This window comes from Dasypus novemcinctus, chromosome 17, assembly GCF_030445035.2.
Source record: "Dasypus novemcinctus isolate mDasNov1 chromosome 17, mDasNov1.1.hap2, whole genome shotgun sequence".
In the NCBI taxonomy this organism is placed as follows: Eukaryota; Metazoa; Chordata; class Mammalia; order Cingulata; family Dasypodidae; genus Dasypus; species Dasypus novemcinctus.
The window spans coordinates 64,753,216-64,776,683 of record NC_080689.1 but is presented as its reverse complement, the minus strand read 5'-3'; the positions used below and the strand labels follow the sequence as shown (position 1 = coordinate 64,776,683).

General features: G+C 48.2%; 1 protein-coding gene across 25 annotated transcripts in view; it reads right to left on the bottom strand.

Annotated features, from left to right (window-relative positions):
• DYSF (dysferlin) overlaps positions 1–23,468 on the bottom strand; it is a 224,002-nt gene that overhangs the window by 9,758 nt on the left and 190,776 nt on the right. For all 25 annotated transcript variants that reach the window (XM_058278903.2, XM_058278900.2, XM_058278898.1 and 22 more), the window contains 10 exons: positions 19,285–19,383; positions 11,187–11,315; positions 10,734–10,889; positions 9,205–9,296; positions 6,963–7,133; positions 6,161–6,303; positions 3,692–3,831; positions 3,263–3,351; positions 2,917–3,012; positions 2,118–2,259 (listed from right to left, as the gene is read on the bottom strand). In XM_058278903.2, coding sequence (XP_058134886.1) covers positions 2,118–2,259; positions 2,917–3,012; positions 3,263–3,351; positions 3,692–3,831; positions 6,161–6,303; positions 6,963–7,133; positions 9,205–9,296; positions 10,734–10,889; positions 11,187–11,315; positions 19,285–19,383 — 1,257 coding nt within the window. The remainder of the gene's footprint in view (positions 1–2,117; positions 2,260–2,916; positions 3,013–3,262; positions 3,352–3,691; positions 3,832–6,160; positions 6,304–6,962; positions 7,134–9,204; positions 9,297–10,733; positions 10,890–11,186; positions 11,316–19,284; positions 19,384–23,468) is intronic.

The window sequence follows — 23,468 nt, the reverse complement described above, 5'->3', positions numbered from 1 at the left end:
GGCTTTCCTTGACTGCCCAGAACCCAGGGCTGTTGTTAAATTCTGCTTGCTGGCAGGCGCTGGGCAGCCATCCTCAGGTGAGAGAATCCACTGACCCCTTGCGTCACCCATGTTTCATTTGGTTGGACGGTTTCAGAATGTTCAGCAGAACATTTTGATTTCTCTGAAGTGCAGATGGCCCTGTGCGTTGGGTTGGGAGGGGGTTATACAGAGAGAACGTAATGAAGAGAATCAAGAATAGCTCGGCCACTTGACCATTCAGGAAAGAAAGAGGAAGGTTTGAGCCACCTCTGGAAGGAGCTGGGACCAGTAGAACCAAACACCAGAGAGGCGCCTGCTCCTTTGAGTAGGGGAGTGCCTCAAGGTGGATTTAATTTTAGGTGGGACACAGGTGCTCTGAAGCTCCAGTAGAGCACCCTCTGCCTAGAGCTGGTGGGCGTGAGGCCCTCACTGCCCGCAGTGCCCCCTGCGCTGGGCTCCTGGGGAGGGGCCCCAAGGGCAGGTCGGGAGCCGCCCGGAAGGAGACTGTCCTCCCTTGGGCTCTGGCTACTGCAGGGTACAGGGCTTATGGCCCAGGTGAGACCAAAAGGAAGAGACGACGCTAAGACCCTGGAGCTGAGGTCCCCAAATCCACCTCTCCACTGGCTGCTGCTGACCAGGTCCCCTGAGGTGCCTTCAGCCTGGTGATGAGAGGTCAGGGGTAGACAGAGGAGGGCCGAGGCTTCAGGCCTGAAAGGACAGTGGCCACAGGCACCAGGCACGGAAAACTGGGAGACAAGGCCACAGGAGGGGCATTGCTAAGCGGCACCCAACACGGACAGCCCAATCCACAGGCCGGCCCTGTGGGAGGTCTACTTTTTGGCCTGCGTCTTTCTGATGGCCATGGTGGGTTTTGCTGGCCCATGCTGCCTTCCTGCTCTGGCTGCACACAGCTAGTCTGTCCAGGGGAGGAGGAGGTGGTAGCTTTAGGACCCTGGACGCAGCGACATAGGAAGCTGTGGAGGTCAGGGTGGTGAGGGTGGGCGTAGGGTGGCGGCAATGACGGTGGAGGTGAAGGTGGTGGTGGCTTTGGTGGTAATGGAAGCAGTGGTAGATGCTGAGGTGGTGGCATGAGTGGTGGCAGTGGTGTGGTGGTGACACTGGCATTGGCAGGTAATGGTGTGGTGGTGGTGACATGGCAGTGGGCAGCAGTAGTGACACGACAGCAGCAGTAGTGACAGCAGCAGTGGTGGCAGCAGTGAATGGCAGCGGTGATGGTGGTGATGGTGATGACACCAGCAGTGGTGGTGACACTGGCAGTGGTGGTAGTGGGGACAGTGGCAGTGGTGGTGGTGACACCGGCAGTGGTGGTGGTGGTGAACTGGCAGTGATGGTGATGGGGACAGTGGCGGTGGTGGTGGTGGGGACAGTGGCAGTGGCAGCGTTGGTGGTGGTGACACTGGCAGTGGTGGTGGTGATGATGGTGGCAGTGGTGGTGGTGGGGACAGTGGCAGTGGCAGTGGTGGTGACACTGGCAGTGGTGGTAGTGGGGACAGTGGCAGTCGTGGTGGTGACACCGGCAGTGGTGGTGGTGGTGAACTGGCAGTGATGGTGATGGGGACAGTGGCGGTGGTGGTGGTGGTGGGGACAGTGGCAGTGGCAGCGTTGGTGGTGGTGACACTGGCAGTGGTGGTGGTGATGATGGTGGCAGTGGTGGTGGTGGGGACAGTGGCAGTGGCAGTGGTGGGGACACCAGCAGTGGTGGTAGTGGGGACAGTGGCAGTGGTGGTGGTGACACCGGCAGTGGTAGTGGTGGTGAACTGGCAGTGATGGTGGTGGGGGCGGTGGTGGTGGTGGTGGGGACAGTGGCAGTGGCGGTGGTGGTGGTGGTGACACCGGCAGTGGTGGTGGTGATGATGGTGGCAGTGGTGGTGGTGGGGACAGTGGCGGTGGTGGTGGTGGGGACACCGGCAGGGGCAGGCAGAAGTAGTAGTCACGTGGTAAATGGAGCCATGGCCCCACTGGTGGCAGACAGCGATGTGGACGTGACGCTGGCCCATCAGTGGCCGCGGTGGCGCGATGGCGCTGGCCTTCGAAGGCCCTGGGACCCGGTCCACAGGGCCGGCAGCCGGGCTCACCTTCTTGGCCACGATGCAGACCTGCTCGGCCGGCAGGTAGTCAAAGGGGAAGACGAACCTCCAGTTAAAGTTGCCTTCGCCCCCCAGGGACCGGTAGTGCACGTCGGTCTTCTGCTTGTGCTCCTCAAAGCCGACCATCCACCTGCACACACACGGGGGTGAGGGCGGGTCTAACTCAGGCCCCCGCCACAGAACGCACCCTCAACTCGGGCCCCAGAAGAATAGAGACGGTAACCAGGTGACGGTAGTATATATTTGAATGTGGTTAAAAGGGGGAAATTTTATGTTGCATATGTTACTACAATAAAAAGTATTAATAAAAGAAAAAACATAGGTCTGTATGACAAAAACAGTGAACCCTGATGTAAACGATGGAGAACCATTACTGGTACAATTATAAAAACATTCTTTGGTGAATTGTAACCAAGGTACCACCCTAATGCAAGGTGTTAATAATCAGGTGGCACAGGGGAGCTCTGTGTTTGATGCATGATTTTTCTGTAAACCCACAAGTTCTCTAATAAAAAAAGGACGTACATGAACTTGCTAAATGAAAAGCAGAAGTAATTCCCCGGACATCTCCGTTTCATAAAAAATGGACCATAATTTTAAAAATACCCTAACTTCTCAGCCACTACTGAGGGGCAGCCTCAGACGCCGTATGTCCAACCCAAAGACCAGCACAGAAGAAGGAATCGGGTGGGAAGCCCACTCCCCAAAGGCCAAGTGCACCCCAGAAGGCCCCGTGCCGCCCTCCCTCCGCCAGGCACGGCCCCAGCAGGGCGGTGGGGGCTCCCACCCTTTCACGTAGATGTCGCTCATCTTCTCGCCCGTGATGCTGAGGTCGTCCAGGATCACATCCTTGGTGTTCCAGATGATACAGCGCAGGAAAAACCTGGGGACGAGGAAAGGGCATTGAATCCACAGGGCCTTCCCATCCAGGCTGGGGCGGCCCCGGGGGCTCCCCGGAGGCCCAGGAAGGACCAGCGTGCTTGCCCGGCTGCACCGCTGGCCAGGCCCAAAAGGGGTCAGCGCCCTGCCGCCCGAGAGGCCGGGCGCCCAGCCCAGGAGTGACCTCCCGGTGGCACCCACAGGCGGCAGAGACCGCGCCCGCCCCCAGCGCAGAGCCAGGCTGGGTGAGTCACCTTCTGGCTTTCCGCGGGGTGATGTTGAAGGGAGGTCCAGGCCGCCCCAGGGCCTTTGGAAACAGGTCGAGCCACATCTGCAGCCTTCCCTGAGGACACAGGACCCATTCTCTCATCACCCTTGGCCTTCACCCAGTGCTCACCGAGCACCCGTGCCCCGCCAGGTTCCGGGGGAACAGGACGGAGTAAAGCCGGCCATGGGGGTCTCAGCGCCCTGGAGGGGAGGGGCCCACACAGAGACCCATGGGGCTGCCTGCCAGGGGGAGCCCACTGTCCCCCACATCCCTGACCTGGGCCCGGGCCCCGGGGACAAAGGTCAGGAGGTCAGGGCCAAGGAGGGGTGGGGCAAACCCCAGTCCCCGCCGGGTCATCGGGGCAGAGCTCGGGGGTTCAGGGGTTCAGGCTGTGGTCTGAGGGACAGGGTGCCACCTGCTCGATGTCGGGCTGCAGGGGGCTGTACAGGGGCCGTGACTCCACGTGCTCTGGCACCAGACCCTGCTGCTGCAGGATGTGCAAGGCCAGCCGCTCCTCCACTGGGCCCAGGTGTGGGTTCTGGACGCTTCCAGCTTCTGCCCCAGAAAGGAGACAAAAAGTCACAAAGGCCGGGTGAGCAGGTGGTGGTAGGGTGCCCTGTGAGCAGCAGGCTGAGCAGGGCTGCCTGAGAAACCCCACAGCCCCGCTCCCGGCCCAGATACACTTCCTCCCCCTCACTCTGAACTGCCTGGATCACTGACCAAGGGCGCCAAGTTCAAAATCTGAATTTCCCATTGCCATCTTTCCTACCAAGCCTCTTTTCCATCAAGTTCTTCTCCCTCCTTTCTACCAATCCAAACCCTCCCCATCCACCATAGCCCACCCCTTCCAGAAAGCCCTCCCTGACGGCTCCCAGCTCTGAGCCTCAGCAGCCTCTACCCCCAGACCTGGAATTTAAGTGTTGTCAGTACTGCTATCTGGTTCATGTATGTCATTCTGGGAGTAGCAACAGCTAAAACAATAGCAAACTGTCATAGAGCAGGAACCAGGTACCGGGCACCACTCTTTATAGATATAACACATTTCATCCTCATAATTACCCTAGAAGGTAAGTGCTGTTTTTATACCCATTTTATAGATGAGAAAACCAAAGCACAGAGAAGTCACACAGCTGGTAGGCAGGGTAGCAGGGACTCCCCACCATCTCGGAGGCCCATCTCGTTTAGGAGAAGCACCTGCCTGGGCGTGAACACCGCTTCCCCGGCCCCCTCGTGCTTCCCAGGTTCAGGGGATGGCCAACGATGGGTGCTGGGGACAGGAGCAGAGACACGGGGGCTAAGGAGGCACTGGCCACCTCTGCCAGGGGTGCCTCTGACCTGAGCAGTTGGCCTGTCAGCCAGCAACATGAACTTGGGAGCCCTGTGGCCACGGGCAAGCAGCGGAAGGGGGATCCACATGTGTCTGCACACACAGGTACACACACACAGGTACCACACAGGTAGATACGCACATGGTACACACACAGGGGTACACACAGGTAGCACAGAGATACGAATGCAGGTACACACACAGGTATGCACCCAGGAAGCACAAAGGTACACATGCAGATATGCACACAGGTATGCACACAGGTAGCACATAGGTAGCACACAAGTATGCACACAGGAAGCACACAGGTACACAGGCAGATATGCACACAGGTATGCACATAGGTACACACAGGGAGCACACAGATATGAACACAGGTATACATGGATATGCACACAATTATGCACACAGGTGTACACACACAGCACACAGTTATGAACACAAGTACACATGGATGTGCACACAGGTATGCACACAGGTGTACACACACAAATGCATGCACGTGTTCATCCATCAAGCCTGCCCAGGCCCCCTCAGTGGGTGCCACAAAGGAAGTGGCAGGGCACCCCAGAAGGAGCCCCAGACCTGGAAGACAGATCCGCTCCAACTGGCTGCATGACTGTGGGCAGGTCGTTAAGTGCTCTTGGCCTCCACGGCCTCATCTTAAACCCAGGCAGATGCTGGCGCTCACGGTCCCTTGCTCTCCACGGCAGCTTCCCACGGCTTTATGACCGTGAGTCCGGCCCCTGTGCTAAAGCTGCGCGCAGGGCAGGGCCGACGGGGCCCTGGAGCAGCCTCGTCTGCAGGAAAGGAGAACGGGAAGGAGCGCCGCCAGCTGGGCCACACGGCGAGGGTGGGGGAGGGCGGACTCGGGGATACAGAGTCAAAGTCCACATTTCCCTTTGGTAACAGCAGCACTGGCTCTGACATCCAGCATCCCTGAACGAGCCCAGGGGCGAGCGGCCGGCTGGGCCTGGAGACTCCCCTGGGGAGTCTAAGCAGCTCTGGGCGTGAGGTGCAGGCCCGTGGGCATCACAGATGCCCCCGGAGCCCCGGCAGCAGGTGCCGCCGTCCTAAGGCACGCGTGCTGGCCAGGACTAGGGCCCCCTGCCTGCCCTTCGGAAGCCTTAGGAATAGGAGCCATGAGCTGGGCCTCAGGAGGTACAGCAGGCTGCGGCTGGCAGGATGGTGCCATCCAAACAGGAAACGGTTCTCAGGGGGCTGTACCCCAAACTCCAACAAAGCCTGACCACCCAAAGCCAGAAACAGAGCGACCCTGACCCTGCCTCTAGTTCCAGACACACTCATGAGCTTGCCCCTACCCTTGACCCTGGCCTTACCCTGACCCTTGACCCTGGCTGCCGATTTCCACAATGGCATCACAGTTCCCCAAATACTGAATGCAAGTTCAGCCCACCTGGACACAGTAAAGGGCCCACATCCTGGGAAGGTGGGTTCACCCAGGGGGCCCTTCGGTGCCCTCGGTGGGGGCCCGACAAGACAGGAGGCAGCCGAGGGAGAGCCGGCTGTGGTTTCGGGGCTGGCTTGGCAGCTCACCTATTTCTTCGATGGTATATTCTTTATCCTGAAACACCACCCGGTCTGTCCGGTACACGGGGGCCTTGACTCTGTGCTGCTGGCAGAAGAGGTGGACGAGCTGGGAGGGGCAGAGCTGGTCCCTCCACTGGTTGGGTCCAGACCTGAGGTCCGAGCACAAAGCGAAGATGAGACGCTCCAAGGACACGGTGCGGAGGTGTGCACGGTGGCCCGTGAGCCCTCACACACAGCGCCACCCACCCACCGCTTTTACCAACTGCTCATCATGATCCCCATTTTACTGATGGAGAAACTGAGGCCCAGCCAGGAAAGGAGCTGCTTAAATACACACAGATTTGGAAGGCAGGTGTTTCCAACGCCCAGATTTGGAGACTCAGCCCCAAACAAGGTTCGAGTTGGGCAGGGAGGGGAGTGGCTGTCACACAACGAGTTGACTTGAGGGGACTGCCACAAAAGTCCCTTCAGGTCACCTGGGCCTACGGGTCCCCCTTCTTGCCCTCGCCCCCTCTCTCTGGTGTCCAGCCCTCTGCAGGCTCTCGGTGCATGAAGGAGAACAGCATTGCACCCGCATGACAAAGAGCCAGGCCCTTAGAGCCAGAGACAGGCTCGTGTCCCAGGCCCACCACTTACTGGCCAGCACTTCTCCGGGCCTCAGTTTCCTCACCTCTGGAGTGGGACCATGCCCCCACTGAGTTAAACGAGAGGTTCCCCGTGCAGTGCTCAGCCCAGGGCCGGCACCTAGTAAGTGCTCCTTGAACACTGAGTGCATCTGTTAGCAAAGGAGCCAGCCCCGGGTACATACACACAGTAGGTCTGTGGGAGTCCGCAGCGAGCCCCAAACTTGGACAGCAGCCTGTTCTCCAGGTCGATGACCGTCTCCCCAACCTTTTCATCCTTGGAGAGGAGGTCATAGTCGTAGAGGGCAATCTTGAGGTCCTTCTCCAGAGGCAGAGTGCAGGTCAGCTCGAACATCCTGCAGGGGGGCCCGGCCATCAGCACGCACGCCTCGGCGGGGCCAGACGCAGGCCGAGACGCGAGGGACTCGCCCTGCGAGAGCATGGGCGCACAGGCCATCTGGGAGCGGCCCTGCGGCTCCCGCAGCTCTCAGGGTCAAGAGCGGAGCACTCAGCAGCCCCCTGGCCCTGCCCTGGTCCACGTGCGTGTGCGTGTGCGTGTGTGTAAGCAGGCGTGTGCCTGGGCCAGGTGTTCCCACCGCAGGTGCCTGCCTAAGGATGAATACATTGGAGCAGAACATTCCAGCGGACGTTTCCACCAGGGCACCAGAAGACATGGGTGGGACATTCCAGCGGGAGGTGCCAGAGCACTGAGTCCTGCCCTCAAGGACCCCAAGGAGGCTCCAATAGCAAGTTAGCGTGGATCAGACCACCTGAGAAGCGAGGCCAGGAGCGGGGCCCACAGGGGGCGCGGTGGGAGGGGCTCCGAGGGGCTCCCTGGAGAGCCTCTGGGAAGCACCCACAAGAAACTGAATCACCCAGAGGACTCCAGTCCCCAGGGGACCCTCTCCCCTGATATGAGCCCCCTAGTCCTGGAGGAGTCAGAAAACGTCCAACGTGGGAAGGGGAGAAAGACCTAGCAGGGAAAGGGAGAAAGAAAAAGACCCCGGCCTTCCCTGCCCGCCACGGCACACATCCATGTGGGTCCACAGCTAGACCCAAAGTGGACCCAGATGGAGACAGAGACCCCCCAACCCCCATGGAGGGTGCTCACGACTACACACAACAGGCATTCTGGTTATGGAACCGACACTATGAGTTTGTGCATAAAAGTGAGCCAAAAAGTTGCCAGCCTGCCATTCCCACCCAGGGAATGGGGAGTCACTCCACAGAAGGAACGTTCACAGGATATTAGCAGGTCAAAGTAGAGCTGCGCTTTGATTATATCCTGTGCGCTGTGCTTGTCTGACGGATGGGTAACAGGAGTTCTGCCATGCTCCGAGGCAGGCTTGACACCCCAGCTACACCAGCTTGGCAGGGCCTGGGGGGCGCTGGTGCAATGGGGAGGGGGAGGCACGTGGTCCAGCATGGGTGCCCTGACACCCTCACTGTGGGCTAGGACCCACTGCCCCACCACCCTTAGCCTGGAACTTTCCAGATAGTGTTCTCCCCTCCGCCCTCCTCTCCCATGTCCCCGGGGGATGGCTCGTCACTGGCCAGGGCGGCTTCCCCCTCCAAAACTGCATCTCCCCAGGCTGACGGGGTCCTTGCTGAGAGACTGACAACTCACTCGAAAGACCCAGGTCTGTGAATCCCAGTGTGTGCGTGGACAACGTGGGCCAGCACGTGGCTTCTCCTAGAGGGGCCGCTGGAGAAGCAGCTGCCCGCTGCACCCTGCGGCTCTTTCCTCCGGCCTAAACGTGCTGGTGTTCACACAGCAGTTCAGGACCCTGACACTCCTCCTAGTAATGGGCAGAGGTTCTTCCTTTCCTTGTTCTTAGATTCCAAGAATCATTTTACTATCTCGGGTCTACATTCTCCCCCTCTCTATCTGCCGCAGACCAACAATAAAAGAGAATGATGACTAAACACAACATGGTATCCTGGTTTGGCTCCAAGAACATCCAAAGGGGATTGGTGGGAAAAGTGGCGAAATTCTAATAAAGTCTAGAATTTAGTTAACAGCAATGCGCCCAAGTCCATTTCTTAGTTTTGACAAGAGTACCGCGGTTATGAAAGATTTTGACAGTAGGGGAGACTGGGTGACGGGTACAGAGGAATTCTAAATTATCTTCATAACTTTTCTGCAAATCTAAAATTATTCCAAATTAAATGTTCCTCTAAATGAAGAGCATAATTAACAAATGCGTGCTCTGGGTTTCCATCTAGATTTCTCATCTCAGAGGTAGCTGTTTATGTGTTTAGCTAGGAGCTGCTGCCAGGACTCAAGGCTTTGGCTCCTAGGTTTAGGGAACACAGATTTGCTCCAGGAGAGGGGGACATCCCAGCGGCAACCACATATCCCCCACTGGACTGCGGGGTATCCAGACTGGCTCCTCCACCCCAAGGCCCGAGCTGCCCCCAGCTTACTTTCCAAACACAGGCTCCAGGGTGCAGGGGATGTAGTTATCCTGGTCACTCACTGATTTCTTCCCGATGGAGATCTTGATGTAAGGATCACACTGCAGGAGGAGACAGAATTCCACGCAAGTGAGATCACTTTCCCACCATACCTTGGAAGCTTCTTGGTTCCTTTTACCTCCCAAAGGGGCAAGGTGGACAGTCATTCTTTAAAAAGCTGCAACACGGAAAGTGTTCTGCCAGGCCAGAGGCTTCCAGCCACGGCTCCAGCAGGGGACGTCTGTGACCTCGGTACTCCGAACCCACAGCCCACTTGGGAGAAGGCAGGTGGGGGCTGGGCCCATATTCTCAGAAACATGTCAGTTTGTATTGTATTAATATATCTGACTAGACCAGGCTGGGGTCCTGTCTAGGATGTAGCTGGGAACTTTGCTTAAGCAGATGGGAAGGGAGAGAGATGGTGGGATTTGTCAGGCCAGTCTCCTGGCCCGGATGCTTCCTGCAAGCAACAGCAACACCTCAGCTACCCTCCAGGGCCAGCAGGGGCTGGATGTGCCTAGGGTTAGGCTGGCATGGAGAAGGCCCTCTGGCCACAACCACATCTTGGAGGACATCGGCGGTGCCCTGCTCTTGGCCTTGAAAGGCAAGCTCCAGGGGTAGGATATCAGACCTCGACCCACAACCCAGACACATGCCAAGCCCAAGTCCTGCTTAGGAGTCAAAAGAGGGCTGAGCCTCCTGCTTCTAACCTCCACTTGTCCTCCACACTGGCCTTTCATCTTTCCTTCTTCTCTGTGCCTCCCCATCTTCCCAAAAGCTCAGACTCCATCCCTCCTTCAAACTTCCCACTTGCACCAGAAACAGGACTAGAGTGAGGGAGGCGGCTGAGCTCTTGCCTCGGACACAAAATGTATGGGCGTGCCAAAAGGCTCAGTAAAGATAAATAATATGCTGACGCAATGTTTCACAAATTAAAATTAATGCCAACAATCCATGATGAACAAAGCCTCAGCATTTTAAATCAAGACCGGATCAAGATGACTACCTTTTCCTTGGCCTCAGACTTGGACCTGGTTCAGCAGGGCAGGGTTTCTGATACGCTCCACGCCTCTTCCTTTCCTTCCCACCCCACCTCTAAAAGCCCGACCAAGGCCAATGCCAACCCACACCTTCAGCATTATTTATCCTTAGGCCTCGTCATTGTTTCACATGCACAGCCATCATTCTTCTTCTTTGCGTATGCTTTTGACAACCTCCTAAAACACTTTTTTCTTCTTCCTCCAGCCTGTCAAAGCTCTATCCACCCTTAAGAGCACTGCTCTTTCTAGAAAACCTTCCCCAATATTCCAAAGTCCTAATTTTGGCCCCCTCTGGCTTCCCAGAGGTCTTGGCCTTTGACAGGGTTCCATCCAGTTGCATCTCAGTTTTATGTGTTTCTCTCTGTGATCTCCCTGGGACACAGACTGTCTCCAGATTTTGCAACCCATTTGCATCCAAGCCTGCTACTCCAGGGGAGCTGAGGCCTGCAGGAATGTTACCTTCCCATTGGGGTCCTTGGGCTGCAGGCCAAATGCTCGGACAATGTAGATGCGGACCAGGCACTCCTGAGGCCCCTGCGCGGCCAGCTGGTGGAACTGTCTTGGGGGCATGGGGATGGACGGATCTTCCGGGAGGGGATAAATTTTGAAGAGGCCCTGCAAAGAACGAGTCATGGTCATCAGCGCCATCACCATTTTGACCATTACTCTCATCTCTACCAGAGTCACCGCCATGGAGGTCACCAAGCCCCACATCATCCTATTGCCACCAGCAGCTTCTGCACCAGCAGCACCACCATCACATTGCTGTCACCATCACTCCCTCATCCCCATGGTAACCAACGAAGCACCCTGGTTCTCACTGCCATCCCCAGCGGTGGCCCCTGCCCCTCCCCCTTCACCTGCAGCTGCCACCAGCCCATCTGGTCTACAGACATGTCCTCAAGGGCTCACCTTGAATTCCCCCATGACAGACGGATCGTCCACCTCCTCCCGAGTCTTGCCCCGGTAGAGCTTGAAGGTGTTACAAAAGTCAGACAGGCCCTCGAAGGCATCCACATTCTCCAGCTGTGTGTCATAGACCTGCCACGCGTGGTAATGAGAGAGGGGGACAAGGGAAAGAGCGAGAAAATAAAAAGAGGAACAGCAAAGGAAGGGGAAACAGGAAAAGGAGGGGGAGGGAAGAGAGTGGGAAGAGAGAGAAGGGACAAGAAAGGAAGGGGAGAAAACCAAAATGAATGAAGGCAGAGAAGGGTAGGGTTCAGAGAGGTAGAGAGGTGAGAGAGGAAGCCAAGGAGGAACAGAGGGAGAGAGAGCAGAGGCAGACAGGAAAGGGATGCAAACAACAGAGGTGAAAGGGAGAGAGGAGGAAAAAAATGGAGAAGGGAATCAGAGAGAAAGATCCCATTAGAGAATAGGATTTCTGGTTAATCAAATATTCCAGGTACCTGAGACTCATCATACATGGAGTAAGATCATAGTCAAACAATTAAATGGAAACTGCCTTTTCACTTGAAGATTGAAACAACTCTGGAAAATTTGAAAATCAGCCTTTCAAGCAAATATGTTCCTTGTCCAGGATGTCCAGACGGTAGTGGTATTGAATATCAGGCTGTGTCTTTGAGAACCACTTTAAATTTGTGAACCCGATTTATTTATTTGTCTCTTCCCAAGCAGTCAATGCTTTTTAGCTGTTAGGACAAGGCTTTGGAATTGCTTGGGCTTAAATGAAGCAGTAGTTTTCTGATATGCATGATGAGCTGCACCTAATTCATAGTGATATCAAACAAGTTAATAAATATGCAAATTGGTTCTATCTGAAATTGACAGATGACCTATTTCAGGTAAGTTCCTTTCTCATCTTGCTAAATATTCTTTCTAGTTTAGGCCCAGCCCAAGTTCTATCTCTTCAAGAAATATTTAATGATGCAAGCTACACCATTTGTAGGTATCTTCATATAGAGCCTACATATTTCTGGCTGAGTTTATTCCCAGTTAAATTAAAATTTTGGTTGCTGCCATCTTTCTGGGTTCTGTCAAGGATTCTGTTTCTTTTTTTCATTGGGTGTCTTGCTTTTTTGAGGTGGTCAGGCAAGTCAACTGCACCACGATACTTCTACCTCCTCCTTTCCAAAATGAGTGCCTTATTTCTTCTTGGCTTACCCGAATGGCCAGAACACAAAGAATGTTATTAAATAATAATGTAGAGTATGATCATGAAGAGTATTTTACTGTCTGTCCAAAGTGCTGTGCCTAGTGTTTCACTCAGTGTTTTAACCCATAACGAAGGCACAGACCTTTTCAATAATCTATAATCAGATAAATGCACTTATGAACATCCAAGATGAATCCAGCGTTCATTTTCAGGGGGCACAAGAACTCTGGAAGTGGTGGAGTTGGGCTCTAGCTGGTCGTTTGAGAGATATTCTTTATAACATTAAGGAAACTCCTTTTTATTTCCAGTATATTACTTGTTTTCACAAATCATCAGCAGATATTGAATTTTATCAAATGCATGTCAGTAACTACTGAAATAATCTTTGCTAATTTTACATCTTGATGTGGTGAATATTCTTCATGATCTCCTAAAGTTGAACTATTTCATATTCCTGGAATAAAGCCAGATGGGCTATCCTGACTTACCGGTTTAATATGTGGTTAGAGTTCATTTGCTATTATTTATTTAGGATTTTGCACATATATTTATTCTACCAGTGAGATTTATACGTATGGGTGGGCTTTATCGGATTTTGGTCTTAAGGTAATTCTAGCTCTAAAAAAACCAAGGTCTTCTACCTTTCAATGTTTTCCCTACTCTGGAGTAGTATATGTATCGCAGGAATTATTTATTTTTTGGAAACAGGAAAATTCTTTCCATAACCCTCTGGTTCCTACTTTTTCTGTTTCTTTCATGGTTATTGAGCTGTCCAGGTTTCTGTTGCTTTTTGAGACAGTTCTGGTATTTCTGTTTTCCTTCAGATTAGCTCATTTCAAGGAGATTTTCAAATCCATTAGCATAGAAGCGTACTTAGAAATTTCCTAAAATGTTCCAGCTCTCCATGGTTTCTGCTGTAATGTCCCGCTTTCCATTATGGATTTTTGCCTAGTTTTTATCTACTTTTCTTAGTTAGGTTAGCTAAAGGGTTGTTTATATAGTTAATTATTCATTTCAATCAAAAAGCTAGTTCTTTGATTTGTCGGTTCTATTTCCTCTCTATTTCCTTATTTCTGCTTTTATTTTTTATTATTTTCCTCTTCCTGCCTTTTGAAGGTTTGTTTAGTTCTTCTTTCTAACTTCTTCAGTGGATGCTTTATTAGTTTAGTTTGCTTCCTCTTTCCGATAAGAAAAATATTTATTGCTATGAAATTGTCTCTGCTTACGCCTTGGCCTTGGCATTGCCCCATTGTTTTGATATACAATGTTTTTGTTTTCATTTTCTTGGCATTCTGTAATTACAGTTTTGTTTGATACAAGAGTTGGGTGATTTAATTAGTTTTCATTCTTTTGTTTTAATTAACATAAATTTTGAAGGCTATAAATTTCCTAGGAGTACTGCTTTAGCTATAACCATTAAACTCTAACATGTAGTCTTTTATCATTGCTTCCTAGATGTTCGCAATTTCAGTCTGCATTTACTCTTTTTTTTTCTTTTTTTTCTGATGTGTCAGGGCCAGAAATTGAACCCAGGACCTCATATGTGGGAAGCCAGCACTCAACCACCAAGCCACATTGGCTCCCCTGGTTGGTTGTTTCATTTGTTAGCCTGTTGTTTGCTTTTGTTTTCAGGAGGCACTGGGGATTGAACCCAGGACCTTCCTCCTATGCGGGAAGCAGGCATTCAATCACTTGAGCTACATCCACTCCGTTTACTCTTTTACTGAAGAATCATTCCAAGAGATGTTGTATTTGTTTTTTAAAACTTTCCAGATGGAAGATACTTTTTGGGAGTTTGATCTTGTTACTGATTTTAATTTCATGGCATTGTAATACCAATGCTTCATGACCTGTCACATGGTCAATTTTTATAAATGTGCCTAGATGTATTCTTTATTTTCAAGTCACAGGGCCCTTATTCTTCAGTTAGATCAGTTACGGTGAGTCTTATATAGCCTCTCTCTCTTTTTTTTTTTTTTGAGCCCTTGATCTGGCATGAACTCAGAGAAATGGATTAAAGACTCCCCCTTATCTACAAGTGTGTTTCTATTTCTTCTTCTGTCTCTTATAAATTCTGTTTTATAAACATTGATGCTGTATTATTTTGCACTTGACTATTCTCACAACTGTTGTATCTTGGAATCACACCATTTAGCATTAAAAAACCCCTTCTTTGTCTCATTTAATTTGGGAGAGGTCGGAATACCCCATTATATAATTTTTAAATTGTGACTTCTGCTTCCTTTGTGTTTGCATTTGCCTGGCACACATTTTCCCCATCTTTTATTCTCAACCTTGAAAAATCTCTGTATTGTCAAGTCAAATTTTGCTTTCAGATTTGATTTAAACTTTTTTATTGATAAGTGGTTTATAAGACATATATTGATATGACAGAAATGTTTGCTCTTAATTTTTCATTTATTTTATATTTATATAGTCCTATAACATATTTACATTACATTTTATAGTTTCATGATTTTTTTTCATCTTTGACTATGTGATCTGTTGCTTGTGTAGCGCTGTGTGGGTATGGGTGCAGTTCTTCTGATATCTAGATGATAGTTATATCCTAGTATTTTATAACTTGATACATAATGACAATATTCTTAGTCCTTTATGTCTTTGGGGATAGGATTTATTGGTTCCCTATTATAGCAATGACAAAATAGTCAAATTTTTTTATCTCCTTTGCCCCTGCATCCCATTCCCACAGCCGAGTTTTAGTCAATATTAACTTTCTCAACATTTACCTTTGTACCATTAAATTTGCCTATATGTCTATTATTTGATTTGCCAATTTTAAATAGTATCTGTCAATGTTGATGGCAATCAATGTCCTTATTTATGGCCCATCTTATCTTTCTCTACCTAATATTTGTCAGTATTATCATTTCTACATTTTTAGTTATATACAGCATTTACATTCTGTCCTGTTATTCTAAATTCTTCCATTTAAAAAAAAATTTAGTTCTAAGGTATAATATGATAACAGCCAGTCCTTGTGTTGTGGTTTTCCCAGTTGTCTCCTAGTTGGCTAAAGTTCATCCCATAGTAGTTGTCTCAAGAAGGGTTCATGAAAACAATATTCCCCTAGTTCCTGAATGCCCAAAACTGTTTGTCTGCTGCCATTATGCTTAAAAGACAGTTAGGCTGAACATAAAATCCTTGGGTAGCCTTTTCTTTCCTTGATGATCTTATATGTGGTGATTTGCTGTCTTTGGGCATTAAATGTTGTTATGAAGAAAACAAAGTCATCCAGATTTATTTCCTATCTTAAATGACTTAGGTTTTTGGTGTTCTTTTGGAGGGAGTGGTGAACGAAAGGAATATAGCTGCCCAAAGAATTCTTTCTTTATCTCTAAAGTTCAGTAATTGTTCTGGACGACATCTCAGGGTTGACCAATCTGGGTCAATTTTTCCTAATACACAGTGAACTTTTTCAAGATGTAGATTCAAGTACGCTTTCAATTCAGGGAAGTTTTATTAAACTATTATATGCTTAGCTATTTGTTTTCTTTCACTGCTTTGGTTAGCTTCCTCAGAGATTCTGATTATTAAATATTGGATCTCTTGCCTATTTTCTGTATCTGCCATTTTCTCTTTTTTCTTTTATAATTCTCTTTATTTCTATTTCATTTGGCTTATTTTTATCATGTCTGTCCTGTAGTAGTTCACTTACTGGGTTTTCCAATGTGATTACTCTCCCATGTGCTCCTTCCAATTTCATCTTTCTTTCTGTGAATGTCTGAATGTTTTCTTGTCCTTCTTTGTTGAATCCAACCTGCTCGTAATTCATTTCCTCTCATCTCACCATTTTTTTAGTTCTTGCATTTCTGTTTTGCATCCTGACTGCCTCATTTCTTAAAAGTTGATGGAAAATATTTTATTTCAACTGCTCCATGGCAAAATTTATCTAGTTGGTATCCTCTGCCGGTAAGTTTTGATGTATATTTTCTCTTCTTTTTTTATAATATCTTTGGATTATTGCCGTGTCATTTTTTAATTAACTGTAACTAAATGAGTTGGATTTTCCTAAACCAGCTATTTCCTTTGCTCCTGCCACAAAAGTAGACTATTTATTGCAAATATGGTTCATCCTGTGATTCTTGTAGAGCTCCACCTTCTCTGCTTCTCTGAACAAAATCAGGTCAACAAGGGCTCCTGTCACCAGCCTGACCCTATCTCTGAAGTTCCCAGATCCACTGCTGTAAACAAGGGATATGTTATGAGGAAATCTCAATTTCTGGATCTATAATTTTTAAACAATTTATTATAGATATTTTCAAACATACAAAAAAGTAAAGAGAATAGATAATAAACCCCATGTACCCACCATGTATCTTAAATAATTATCAACATTCTTCCATTAGGAAGTGTATTTTTGCTGAGGCTTTCTGAAATCTGCTACCACTATGCCTTTTCATCTTTCTTCATGTGCCTTCTCTTCATTTACTGCTGAGTGGCTTGTACCCAATCTCAGTTGTCTTTGGGCAGTTCTTACATATATTTTGGAGTCTGTGGGTTTTATTTGTCTCCAACTTTTACTGAAAATGAAGTTTGTGGGTTTGAATGATTTCCAGGAGAAAAGAGTAAAAAATGTTGACTTATGCAGCCATGTTCATACTGGAAGTCCCAATAAAATACTTTTTAAATTTCCAAGTGGTTGGTCTTTTTGTTTAAACTTTCATTATTAATTCCTCATTTTTATTGAATTTTAATCTGTCTTGTATGATTTCAGCTTTTGGTAACTTATTACTGAACTAACATATGATCAAATTTTGCAAGTTTTCTCTGAGCACTAGGAAAAAAACAGGTTTCCTCTACTTTATTTTCTATTTTAAAGCTACAACATTTGATAAAGCTTAAAAATAATTTACTCTGTTATTCAGATCTTTTATTTCCTTATTTATGAATTGACTGCTTGATCTGTCAAGAAAGGTGCATTAAAATCCACATTATAACTTTAATTTCTATCATATTGTGCTTTTATTTTTGTGACGTTGTAGTTTATATATTCTTATCCATCTTCGCTTTAAGTGTTTCTAAGCTTTACTGCTCTATGCATAAATGGTCAGGAAGTTTTTTTTCTGGTTGGTTTGGGTTTTTTTAATGCTTTCTGCTGCACTTTTTGTTTTCTATCTTTTGCTATTTAGACTTTGAGTTGTTGTGCTTTTCTCCTTTACTAGTGACTTCCAAAATGCTTCATTCTCTCCTTAAGCTATTTTTCAAAGACCCATGCTGGTAGTGGTGAGGTTTCTTCTATTTACTTATCCTTAAAGGACGAGAGTCCCTTCCAGATGTGGTCCATCCCCCAGAAGCAGGTTCAGCGCATTTTGTTTTGCGCAGCCCATTTTCCTTTGGATGCTGTCAGAGACCTCCTCAGAGGGGTCAAGCTGGAGGGCCGCATGCCAGTTCAGAACCCAGCATCCGAGGACGCAGCCGGAGGGCCGGGGCCACGGGCCACCCTGGCAGGAATCCCCGTCCTTGCTTGGTTTTGCTAATTTTTTTTGGCAAGGCCACAGGACCACATGCCAAACAAATGTGTCGGACCTTCTTCCTCGTACACAAATAGCTCTGTCGCCATGCCCAGCCTCACATACCAACTACCAAGTCAATGAAGAGCTTGCTGCCTGAGGAGGTCTGTCCCCGAGGAGCCCCTTCTGCTGCCTGTGGCCTCACGTCTGTGCGTCCGGATTCTCCAGAACAATTCACCAGGAAGCCTCCAGGGTATCAAAGGCAACTCGTGTCACCTTGTGTGAAGTCACCCTTCAGAGCGCCCACCAAAGGCTTCCAGCCAGCAGAACCACCTGGAAGCCCAAGCCACCCACTGCCCCAAGGAGCCTCAACGCTCACTTACCCACCTTGGCTCCTCCCCGAGGTCTAAAAGCCGGTGCCCACCTCTCATCCTCACTTCTCCAAGCCTGGGCAGAATCATGGGAGCCAAAATCTTACCCCCATATGTCCCAGGAGTAGGGTGACCAGGTTGAGCAAATGAAAATACGGGACACCCGGTTAAATTTGAATTTCAACAAACCACAAATAATTTTTTAAATAAATATGTCTCTTCAAGTTCATGAATTTGAAACATACTCATCTAAAAAATTATTCCTTGTTTTTCTGAAACTCAGATTTAACTGGGCATCCCGAATTTTATCCTGGAAGCCTACCCAGAAGGTTATACAATGGCTTCAGGGAGTAATTTTTGAGTCGGTTCTGGTTATCTTTTGAAAAAGTAGTCCATTTACTGTATTTGTAGAATTTCCTCAAAATATCACCATTTGGGTGGCTCATCCCTAGTTTTCTTCACAGAACCAGGATTTATCATATTTTTCCCTTTTGGCAATTTCTGAACAAACTGTTGGGGAAGGGAGACTCAAACAAACAGTCTCAAGTTGACTTCCTTTTCTGTTTTAAAATTACAGAAAATTTCGAATAGCACTACAAGAGCCTGGATGGTATAAAGACTCTCCAATTCCCATCTCCAAGCTTTAATGATTTCCAGTGTTTCGCAATCTTAATCCTTTTAATATTTTGAAAATCTGTCAGAGGGCCTCCCACCACCATCTATCTTGCCCCTTACTTTTATTTTGGGGGGGGTGGAGGAATACTCTTTTAAAGCAAATGCCAGGTATCGTTTCACCACAAAGACTTTAGTAATTTTTAGTTTTTTCCCAGAAATACTTTCTTGGTTCCCCCAGCCCACACTGACTTCTTACTCTACAACAACAGACCACCCTTCTCACCTCAACTAGTTCATCAGGATTCTGCAGCCTTAGGCACCAAAGGAGGAGAAATTATCTAGGAATTTCTCTTTCTCTTTCTATTGTATCTCCCACCACCTATCACTTGTCTCCAGACCCGTAGGCTAAAGGGAGCCACTATGGAAAGAGGCCTCACCTTGAGAGTGTCAAAACCCTTCTCCAGGTAGGCGCCACACTTTTCCCTCTCTCCTATTGAGGCATAGAACTTGCTCCACCAGTCGATGAACTCTTCCTCCTGAGTGGGTAGAGAGAAAGAGTCAGTACCTCCCAGGACCTCTGGACTGGCCTTTAAAAGCCTGCTTCCTCTTGGGTGAGTTCAGGGACCAGGAGAGCTGGAGCTCCTGCCCAGCCAGGGCAAGTCTGCACAGAGGGAGGACAAGCGTCCCACACTGCGCTTGGTGTGCAGGGGCAGAGGCTCTAGCCAGGCTCTGCCCCCATCATTCTGTGACTCTGTTAGCTCCCAGGGCTCCCTTTTCCTTCCCGTGAAGTGAGCACCATCATCACAGGGCCCTCTGCCTCCCGGGGCATACTGAGGCTCAGTACTGAGGCCACGGAGGGTAGCTCTTTGGGGGAAATGTCAACACTGTGTTACCAATGACTAGGACCCCCGCCCACCCCAGCAATATCCAGCAACGGAAGCGGAAATCAGAACTCTGCCTCCTCCAACGTCCAATCGAGGCAGAGACTCTGAAAATCAACGGGTATTTACTAAGTGCTTGCTGTTCACAAGACACTGCTGAAGGCGGGAAATCAGAGGAGAAGCAGAGGAAGTCTGTGACCGTCACCCTCCGCCTATGTTCCTCTGTTACCAGTAATCTCGGGACAAGGCGGACTGGCTCGTCAGGCTAACGCTCGTCACCCCGCTTTAAACACCGCATGCGCAGGGGCGTCTGGGCCCTCTCGGCTCTGTCTCTTGTTCGCTCCTCCAGCGTGTCCTGTCTAGGCGTGTGTGTCCTGTCGCCCAGGGAGCCAGCAAGCTCCCTGAAGGTGGCTGTCCCCCAAAACCCTGCCCAGGGCGGCATGCTTGCTCTGAGGTGGTGGCACCACGAAAGCTCACCCAGTGAGCCAGAAGGGCACAGCAGGGCGCCCGGAGAGCCCACTGGGACTCTGTCCCTCCTTTCTAAGAGGGCGTCGGTTAGGAGCTGGCCCAGGACCCCTCAGTACTGACACACTCTGATTCTATAACATGAACCGAAGGTCACAGAGTTTCGGCAAATGCTGAGGCTTCCCTTTTCCAGGGGTTCTTAACCAGGGATCTGCAAGCTTGAATTGAAATTCAAAAAAGCATGATTCATGTGGGGACGTGCTGGTGCGGGTGTGATAGATTTATTAACTAACCCGCAGTACAGCGTGGACTTAGTAAGAGGTCTGCTGTTTTCACCTGACTGGCAAAGGGGTCCGTGGAACAAAGAGGTTAAGAACCCCTGCTTTAAAACAATGCCCCGCCTTTGAGGCCTGGTTTATTAAGGGAAAGTGTGCGCTGGGGCCAGACCTGAAACAGCACAGTGGGGAGAGCGTGGGGTGAGGTCTCAGCATCCTCCCCCATTCTGGAAGTGTGGTCCTAGCACCCTACATGTGGCCAGAACGTGGTCCCCAGACACACGACACAGAGGACGGATGCCGGAGCCAGGCCGAGTCTGCAGCGAGGCCCTGGCGGTACTGCAACCGAAAGTCCACTTACCAGAAGGGTCTTCTGCAGCCAGGGGAGAGGAAAAGGGTTGGGGATGGTTACGATACCGGGAAGCAGAGATTTCTGACTTGTAACCAACTCTAGAAAAAGCCAGCATAGAGCACAGCAGACCCTAGCCCTGATGTTTTAAATTCAATTTAAAGAAAAAGATGCTATGGATGAATAAACACATACAGACATACATATCAAACTCACATAATCACCAACACATGGCAAAATACATTTACACAGATATTTCCAAGGGAACTATATACGTTGAAACACATGTAATACGCAAGACACACTCTAACACAGAAGCGACTACACACACTTAGGTAGAAATGGGTAGAACAGAATCCAGGTTAGCTGTTTGATTCCTTCTAAATCTTTGTTTGCTTTCCCAGAGCAGACACTTAAAGATCTGAGTTTAAAACTGAGGCTCAGATTTGAGTACAAATAAGCACTCAGCCAGTGTGTTTCATACAAAAAAATGACAGGAATACAAGAGTCGTGGGAAAGTCATTACATTTCTTACAGTCTTGAAAATCCAAGCAAATAAAAAAAGAATATGGAGACAGATAATCCGAATAATACCATTCATAGCATCAATTAAATAGACAGACAGTTTGTAATCTAAAAACAGAAAATATACCTTCTTTTCCAGCACCCTTGGAGCACTTAGAAAAATAAAAAGCCAAAAGCAAGTCTAAATAAACTCCAAGAAATCAAACCCATATCAGACACATTCTCTGACTACAATGCAATAACACTAGAAATTGATAAGCAAATTTAACATTGCAAGCTTTAGGAAATGAAAAGCACACTCTTAACAACCCCCACCAGGTCAAAGAGAAAATCAATACTAAAATCACAGATACTTAGACTATACTGACAGTGAGAGGATTATGCCACCAAAATTTGGGGCTATTCAAGCCATTCTTAAAGGAAAATTGTCTTAAATATTTCCACTTTTATATAGAAAGAATAAAAAATATAAAAATAAATAATCTAAATTGTTTAAGAAATTAGAAAAAGAAAAGGAAGAATAAATTTTGAAATATGTATCTGAAAACAAACATATTACAAAGGAGAAGCATGTTACCATTGACAATTCAATTCCAGAGCAAGCTTCCAAATGGCCAGTAAAGTAGATAAACATTTATCAAATTTAATTTTAAAAGTAGGCACATAATTAGGTATGAGAAAAGACAAAACGATATTATGGGGGAGGGTATTGATTACAAAATCTTGGAAAATCTGGCTGACGTGGATGATTTTCTAGAAAAAAAAGTAAATTGCCAAAATTGATTCAAAAGCAGTAGAAAACATGAAGAAATCAATAACCATGAAAGAAAGTGGAAGATAGCTCAAAGAACTGCCTCCAAAAAAGACAGCGAGCCAAGATGGTTTCTGTCAGGGAAGTTCCATCAGGCTTTCAAAGAACAAATCATTCTTTGTTCCACAGCATAGAAAAGGGTGAAAAGCTTCCCCAACCATTTTATGAAGCAAAGCCTGACAAAGGCATGTGTGTGTACGTGTGTGTGCTTGCACACACATACAAGAAAGGATTAAGTTTATTCCCAAATATAGATGTAAGGATCCTAAATAAAATATTAGCAAATAGATGGCAGCAGTAGACATGGCATGTTCAAGCTGGGTTATTCCAGAATGCAAGAGTGGTTCAATATCAGTGAGTAAGAGAGGAAAACCCACATGATTTCAGGGAGGTTGGCAAACTGCAGCCCGTTGGCCGGCCACCTAGTTTTGTAGTTTAAATGTTACACATGGTTGCTTCTCGCTACAACAGCAGAGCTGAGACGTTCTGGCCCCCCAGGCTAAAATATCTGGCCCTTAAGAAAACATTTGCCAACCCTTTACCTATAGGATGCAAAAGGAGGGGAGAGATTTTTTAAAAATTATCATTTATTCCTAAATGAAACTGTCAGTGAATTAAGAATAAAAGGAAGCTTTCTTGGCATGGTAAAGAATATCTGAGAGCAACAGTGAGCAATACCAGGTTTTCTGGACTTTTGAACCTATGGCTACCTTTCCCGGTAATTTTCATGTGATGAAGATCTAAAGAAGGAGTAAAGCAAGGTAGTTGGGGGCCAGGACTCTGGAGGCAGACGGCAAGGGTTCAAATCCTGCCGTTTCCTAACTGTGTGACCTTGAGCAACACTCTTAACCTCTCTGTGCCTAATTAGCTCATCTGCAAAATGGAAAAATAATAATACCAATCTGATCATTATTGTTAGGAATAAATGAATCAATAAATATAAAGTACTTAAAACAGTGCCTGGCACATAAGTTCAATGTAAGTGTTAACTGCTCTTACTGATATATTATCATTATTTTTGTTTTTGTGAGGTCAGGTTAGATTCTTGGCCATGGTTTGGCTCTCCCACAAACTGCCAGTAGGAACATAGCTGGCAACAATTTTTCCAAAAGGCAAATTGGCTTCATGTTTCCACAGCCTTCAAAGCAGGCATACCTATGACCCAGCAACCTTGTTCTAGAAATCAATTCAAAAAAGATAATGATGGAGATGCAAATGGGTAAACTGTGGTATATCCATATGATTACATGTTATGCAAACATAAGAAATAAAGCTCTAGAAATATATTTATTGACATGGAAAGCTATTCACAACT